The sequence below is a fragment of the Chiloscyllium plagiosum genome, unplaced genomic scaffold (genome assembly GCF_037043375.1).
Source record: "Chiloscyllium plagiosum isolate Xiang-an unplaced genomic scaffold, Cpla_swu_hap1 HiC_scaffold_38, whole genome shotgun sequence".
In the NCBI taxonomy this organism is placed as follows: domain Eukaryota; kingdom Metazoa; phylum Chordata; class Chondrichthyes; order Orectolobiformes; family Hemiscylliidae; genus Chiloscyllium; species Chiloscyllium plagiosum.
This window is the reverse complement of record NW_028270176.1, coordinates 31,555,848-31,563,943: the sequence shown is the minus strand read 5'-3', so window position 1 is coordinate 31,563,943 and position 8,096 is coordinate 31,555,848. Positions and strand designations below refer to the sequence as shown.

At 44.0% G+C, this 8,096-nt stretch overlaps 1 protein-coding gene across 1 annotated transcript; it reads left to right on the top strand.

The window, feature by feature from the left end:
* The first annotated feature begins 2,688 nt into the window (after positions 1-2,688).
* LOC148139391 (putative G protein-coupled receptor 139) lies at positions 2,689-7,709 on the top strand. The gene is made up of 2 exons (XM_087980918.1): positions 2,689-2,772; positions 6,799-7,709. Exons 1-2 carry the CDS (start codon positions 2,706-2,708, stop codon positions 7,707-7,709), a joined length of 978 nt encoding a protein of 325 aa, XP_087837044.1. The 5' UTR covers positions 2,689-2,705.
* Positions 7,710-8,096: the final 387 nt, after the last annotated feature.

Genomic DNA, 8,096 nt, shown 5'->3' with positions numbered 1-8,096 from the left:
GCCAGAGTACTCAGACCCCTTGGCATCATGGTAGCCCACAAACCCACCAACACACTAAAACAGCAGCTAATGAACTTGAAAGACCCCACACAGACAACAAGCAAAACTAATGTCATTAACACAAAATACCGTGCAAGGACTGTAACAAACACTAAATTTGACAAACAGAAAACTAGCCATCAGGAAGCATGAACACCAACTAGCCACAAAAGGACATGACCCTCTCTCACTAGTATCCTCACATATGGATGAGGAAGGACATCACTTCAAGTGGAATAACACAGCCATGCTCGGACAAGCCAAACAAAGACACGCACGAGAATTCCTAGAAGCATGGCATTCCAATCGGAACTCTATCAACAAACACTTTGACTTGGATCCTATTTACCACCCCCAGAGAAAAAGAACAGGAAATGACGTTGCCACAGGAAATGACGTCACCAGTGTAAATGACATCACCGACCCAAGGAAACCCAAACACGTAAATAGAAAGCGGGCTATGCCACCAGTGCTTCGTCTGGAGGCCCACTGAAGATGTTACTGAGTAGGGTGACAAAATGTCTGAAACCGAACCTTCCAGCTCAGCGAGCAAACCTACATCCAGAACCTCAAACTGAGCTACAAATCTTCTCAAAACTCGCGAGAAACATCATATAGTTCCAGGAGAAGCCCTTCAAACCTGTATTGCCAAAGTGCACTCAATCTACACCACACAAAAACATACAAACTCGGAGCAGGAGTAGGCCGTCTGGCCCTTTGAGTCCGCTCTGCCATTCAATAGGATCATGGCTGATCTTCTCATGGCCTCAGCTCCACCCGCTCACCGTAACCCTGAATCCCTTTACTGTTCCAAAATCAATCTCTCTTTGGTTTAAAAGCAGCCAATGAGGAAGCCTCTGCTGCTTCCCTGGGCAGGGAATCCCACAGATTCACAACCCTCTGGGTGAAGAAGTGCCTCGTCAATTCAGTCCGAAATCTGCTCCTTCTTATTTCGAGGCTAGGCCCCTCCCGAGTTCGAACCTCACCTGCCATTGGAAACATCCTCCCTGCTTCTATCTTATCTATTCCCATCATGATATTATATCTGTCTATAAGATCCCCCACATTCTTCTAAATTCCAATGAGGAGAATCCCACTCTACTCAGTCTCTCCTCATAAACCAACTCCCTCAACTCTGGGCTCAACCTAGTGAACCCCCTCTACACCCCCTCCAGTGCCAGTACATCCTTTCTCAAGTAAGGAGACCGAACCTGTGCACAGTATTCCAGGTGTACCTGCATTAGTCCGGCATTTGGTCCATCTGGGTCCATTCCTGATGAAGGGCTTTTGCCCAAAAAGTCAATTTTCCAGCTCCTCGGATACTGCCTGACCTGCTGTGCTTTTCCAGGACCACTCTAATTTTGACATCTCAAGTGCTCATCCAAGTACTTTTGCGGGTTGTGAGGTCTCCCATCTCAATTATCCTCCCAGATCCCCCACCTCACATTATGTTCCATCTCCTGGGATTTTGCTGACTTGATTAACCTGTTTCTATCCCTGTGCAGACTCTATTCTGCTGTGCACCCAATATCTCAATAACAAGCTTCATTGTTCTGTCATACAGTCATCGAGTCATAGAGATGTACAGCATGGAAACAGACCCTTCAGTTTATCTCATCCATGCCGACCAGATATCCTAACCTCATCTCGTCCCATTTGTCAGCACTTGGCCCATATCCCTCCAAACCCTTCCTATTCATATACCCATCCAGATGCCTTTTAGATGTTATCATTGTACCAGCCTCCACCACTACCTCTGGCAGCTCATTCCATACACACACCCCATCCTCTGTATGAAAACGTTGCCACTTAGGTCCTTTTTATATCTTTCCCCTCTCGCCCTAAACCTATGCCCTCTAGTTCTGGACTCCCCCACCCGAGGGAAAAGACCTTGCCTATTTATCCTATCCATGCCCCTCATGATTTTGTAAACCTCTGTAAGGTCACCCCCTCAGCCTCCGACGCTCCAGGGAAAACAGCCCCAGCCTGTTCGACCTTTCCCTGTAGCTCAGATCCTCCAACCCTGGCAACATCCTTGAAATCTTTTCTGAACCCTTTCAAGTTTCACAACATCTTTCCGATAGGAAGGAGACCAGAATTGCACACAATATTCCAACAGCGGCCTAACCAATGTCCTGTACAGCCGCAACATGACCTCCCAATTCCTACACTGACTGATAAAGGCATGCATAAATTTTGAAAGACTAGGATTCTTCCTATTGACAGAGCAGTAATCTCGTGTTAATCAGGATCATTACCATCCACAGGCATTTTCATGGGAAAAGTGCACTGCTGGGAGAGGCTATCTCGCGACAGCTCACTTGGTCAGACCAACTCGTGTTCTGTCTCAGCTGCAGTTCCGGTATTAACCCAATTTATGCAAAACTGACAGTGAAATAACATTCCTCCTTCGTGGACTGACAACTTCCCAAGTGATTGACTCCCTCTCCTGCTCCCCCCCCCCCCCCCCCTCCAGTGGCTGCATTCACATCTGTCCCTGTGTCTACCTGTCGTGGTGAGCATACAGGGTGAGTTCTTACAACACACCCAGGATTGGATCAGAGCGCAAATCAGTTGATCCACAAGCCCAGTCTGCAGTAAATAAAGATCTCAATACCTTCCTGAGGAAGTTGCATTTTCCGTTCAGTCTTCCTCTTAACTCAAACATGAAATTGGCGATTACTCTGTTTTTACTGTCCAGCGTCTGGCTCGATGTGAACACCATGACTCGGGGTAAGTGTTAGTTTTGTCGTGTGAAACATTAATAGATTTCAAACTGCGTAGATCCCTCGATGTGCTGTGCTGTAGAGATGATGACTGCCCCATAGAATCAAAAATGTTACTGCCCAATCTCCGAATTTCTTTAGCCCCTTCATTTCTGCCTCTCGCTGCAATTTCTTCCAGCCTCACGATGCTGTAATGTTCTTGGCCACTTCTGGCCTTTGCAGACTTGTTCCTCCAACTCTGCCACCCTACCCACCTACTTTTATGGAGATGATTTCAGTTGGACTTCAATTGATGGAGCAGCAATGGGCTCAGTTAAAATCCACCTGATTGTTTAATTGTTTTCTTCAGTAGAAGATTGTTTCAATTTGATAATCATCACAAAAGAGTTTGATGTGAATTTTACCACCTGTTTGAGAAATAAAATGTTCCCTGTGTTTTTTTAAATTTCAATTGCAAGTCCAATTTCGGTGCTACATAATATTCAAAGCAGAGTTGCGAACTCCCTCTTGACAAGATAAAGGACAGCAGTCTATTTTTGGAACGTAAGTCCAGGATGCCAACCCTTCATGGACAATAATATATTGAGTGGTTGACATGTGAAAGAAAACTGAAAGAAGTTGGATAATGAAAAAAAGTAGAAAATCGAACACTGCCAGAATAGTGATTGGAAAGCAAGTACAAGTATTATCTTAAGGAGCATTCTTTAGGGAGTGCTGTTTACAATCCTTTTGCATCTCCATGTGGAATATGCCAGTGTTGTGGGGCTGTACAATGTAATGTGAATGATTTTTAAGAGAGTGTTTAATAGACTGGAACAGACACCAGATGTCACACACGGTGTTTACGATCATGTATAAAGGAGTGTTGATTCTTATCCCAGGAGCTCAGTCCAGACTCCAAGCCCTGCGCGAGAGTTAATGAATGAGATCACCCAACATTAACAATGCAAGGACCAATAATTCTGCAGATCTTATTCGCTTTCTTCCATTTCTTTGCAATTGTCTGTGTTCCAGGTGAGGAGATCTTCCCCGTTACTGAATGTGGGGTTTATAGTTCTGTCTGTGTTTTATGGTGAGATATTTGATGGATTTCTTTGGAACCGAGATGTGGGTGGACTGCTTGAAGGAGTGACCTTGGGGAAGCTGCAGTGCCATTTTACTGGAATGTGACCAGGAATGAGAATCTTCAGTTGTATGGAGAGAGGAAAGAGGCTGCCCAGTGTTATTACAACTGAACATGATGAAGGTGGGTATAGGGACCATGGGCAGAGGAAACCCTAAACCTGAAGACCATTTCCCTTGAGCCTGCTTCACCAATAAATCAGATCTTGGCTGATCGGAAATTCCTCACATCCTGCTCTTTCTCTGCAATCCTTGATTTCCCCGACTGACCAAAAAAATCCAAAATGAAGGATGAGAAGATGGCTGTCGGAGCTGCTCCATTTTGAGGTATTTTAGGGGTTGGAGGTCACTTCCTCGAATTCCAGGAACAGAAATTACTGTTTTGTATGCTGTTGCATTGTGTTGGAACTTTGGGGGAAAAAAACCCTCAAAAAAACAGCACTTTCAAAAGACAGAAAGACAGACAAAAGGCAGCGAACACATTGTCAGTGAGGGAGAGAGGTAACTGGCCCAGCAGTGAATCTGCACAGTTGCTACCTTTGCTGTTTGAGTTCCTGTATCTCTGGACATCAGAATTGGTCTAGGAAAAAGTTTAAAAAGTGAAATTCACAGCTGACCTTGGAGGAACCTATGTGGGAGAGCTCACAGCACAGGAACAGATAAGTGCATAGTTTTCAATGTGTAATCTTGCTATATGGTTGCTGTACTGAATAGAATGGGTTCTTTCTTGATTTTTAATTTTATTGAAATCTGCCTCTTGATTAAATTTTTAAAATATAAACCAGAAGTACTAAGTTAGCCTGGAGCACTGTTTTTGTTTAGAGCAAACAGATAATGCTATTTTCTGGATCTATTGATTGTGAAGGAGCAAAGATGATCTTTTTTAGAGTTACATGCTCATCCTGTCAGATGTGGGAGTTTAAGGAGAGTTTCCATGTTACTGATTATTTTGTCTGCAGTAAGTGTGCTTGGTTGCCAATTCTATCAGATCGCATGGATTGGTTGGAGCAAAAGTTAGAGGTAATGAGGAATTTACAAGAGCTAGAGGGTGTGATAGATGACAGTTATAGGAAAGGAGAAAAACGGCAGATACAGTCAAATGGATGGGTTAACTCCAGGAAAGCTAGGAGGGGTAGTGCAGGTAGTGCAAGAGTCTCCTGTGACTATCCCCATTTCAAACAAGTATGCTGTTTTGGAAAATGGAGGGGGTGATGGACTCTCAGGGGAACGTAGCATGAAAGCCAAGTTTCTGATATTGAGACAGGCTATAATGCAATGAGGGGTAAGTCGGGTTCCAAGCAATCAATTGCGATAGGGGAATGTACAGTCTTAGGCACGGACAGACATTTCTGTGGCCAGCAGCAATAAATCAGAATGGTATGTTGCCTCCCTGGTGCTAGGATAAAGGATGTTGAAGAGAGGGTGCAGAATGTTCTCAAAGAAGAGAGGGGCCCGGCAGGATGTCATTGTACACATTGGGACCAACGACATAGGATGGGAAAATGATGAGATTCTGAAGGAAGAATGTATGAAGTTGAGCAGAAATGTTTTTTTTAAAAATGAGGTCCTTGAGAGTGGTAATATCTGGAATACTCCTGGTGTTATGAGCTAGTGAGAGTAGGAGTAGGAGGAGAGAGCAGATGAAGTCATGGTTGAGGAACTGGTGCATGGGAGAAGGTTTACACTTTTCAATCATTTGAATCTCTTCTGGGGTAGAAGTGAACTGTACAAGAAGGATGGATTGTACCTGAATTGGAAGGGGTCAAATATACTGACAGAGAGATTTGCTGGAGCTGCTCAGGAAGATTTAAACTAGTAAGGTGGCGGGGGGTGGCAAGGGTGGTAGTAAGGTAGCATCACACCCTCTAGCTCTTGTAAATTCCTCATTGCCTCTAATTTTTGCTCCAATCAATCCATGCGATCCAATAGAATTGGCAACCAAGCACACTGCAGACAAAATACTCAATAACATGAAAACTCTCCCTCAAGTCCTCCAGCCGACAGGTTGAACATGTAACTCTACAAAAGACCATCTTGCAGATAATGCATTGAGAACTTTAATCTCTCATCATCCATCAGCATTCCATTCAAATCAAATTCAGAATGCTAGGATAGGCATAACATCTGTCATTTGCTCTGGATGTGAAATCAAACACCTCATGCGGTTTGCCACATGGTCATATCACCTTCACTCTCTTCTTAGTCAAGAATATATTGGCTAGAATTTGTAATCATTCACTCTGTGCATATTTACCTTGTTATACAAAGGAGAGTTCTGTGTGGAATCAATTAGAATGAGGCAGTTTTGTCCAACTTATAACTAGCTCATCCCAATTGCATGTTGAGGATTTATAATTCCCATTCAGTATAGCTTTCTCCCCCTACTCAGTTGTTTTGGTTCAATTGTTTGCATCAGTTGAATTTCAAAATTCTGTGTTCAGAATTAACTCCAGAATTTCAGCACAATTCTAAACTTTGCCCTGCTGAGCAGTACTGATGGTGTGCTAGTCAGTCTGAGATGCTGATTCCACATGCGGTATCAAGCCAACACAGCTTCTGCCTGCTTTATTGGATATTAAATATCCCAAGGCACCAGTAATACTTGGTTTCCTCACCAATCCCTCTCCCTCAATCAGCATCACACAAAAAATTAACAGCAACTATCTATGATTCTGGCTGTGGGAACTTGGTCAATCTTGGTTATGCCCTTCCTTAATTAGAAAATTTATCATTTCTAAGACATACATCGTAGATGATAAAGTATTTCTGGGCATCTGGTGGTTATCCATTTAAAATCCTTCTTGTACTTCTTGCTGTAACTGTCCCTGTCCTGCTTTTGATATTGATGCCGACTGCAGCAGTGAAGGTTCATGATCCCACATGTCGAATAATTTTTCAATGTCTCTTCCAGCTAACTTAATGACGATTGTGATTCTCTCTCGTGGAAAGTGTGGCATCACCAAAGGTATATCCACCTACCTCATTTCCATGGCAACAGCAGATCTTCTCGTCATTGTATTCAGTGTAATACTCACAACACTTGGTTTCAAATATTTCCCAGTTTCCTTCCTGTTTTACACAGCGGTGTGCAGTTTTAACATCATCATGGGCTATGCTGCTATTGACTGCTCCGTCTGGTTGACCATCGCTTTCACCATTGATCGCTTTGTGGCCATTTGTTGCCACAATCTGAAAGCCAGGTATTGCTCTGCCAGAACAGCAGCCTCAGTGGTAACCATTGTCTGGTCAGTGAGCATTTTGAGAAACATTCCATTTTACTACAAATACCAATCTTTGGGCACATGGGGTGGTGTGCCCTGGGGCTGTGGCATCAGACCAGAGTTCTTCATCTTGCCAGGATGGCTGGTGTTTTTCTGGATCCACCATCTGCTGAACCCATTAATCCCCTATCTCCTGATCCTGCTGTTCAATGCTCTGACTGTCAGGCACATTGTCTTGGCAAATCGGGCACGCAGGGGTCTCCGCGCTCCCAGTAACAGGGACCAGAGAGGAGATGCAGAGATGGTCAACAGGCGGAAATCCATCATCCTGCTGTTTGTTGTCTCGGGCAGTTTTATATTATTGTGGATGACCAAGGTCAGTGTTTTCTTACTGATGGAGATTACTTACGCCCATTTGTTTCGAAGTTATGACCATCCTGTTATGATTGCTGACATATCTGGGACTATGCTCTTCTACCTGAGCTCCTGTACAAACACTGCCCTTTATGCCCTGACCCAGAGTAAATTCAGAGAGGAGCTGCAGAGGGCTCTGAAATACCCCTTCACTCTCATCAGTGAATGTATCCCTACATCAAAATAAGAAATGCGGTTGAGACGGGAGCACAGTTTATTTTCCTCGCTGAGGTCTCTCTAGTTTCGGGACTTCACCTGAATTTCCCTGTTATGTTCCGTGCAACTGGGAGAAGAGAAGAAATTGTTTTCTTCATCCGTGAGATGTACACGTGTGTGGCTCGACATGAGGACTAGTTCATGTCTATTAGTCCTTTCTCTGGTTATTTCTCTATTACTGTTCTCTAGCCCTTGGACCAAGAGAACACATCACCCCTTTCCTTGCGAGAGTGAGAAGTCACATGACAGCAGTTTGCAGTCCAACAGGTTTATTTGAAATCACAGGCTTTCAAAGGGCTGCTCCTTTGTCAGGTGAAGTCCTTCCCCAGCCCAACAACACCACTTCCACATCATTTCT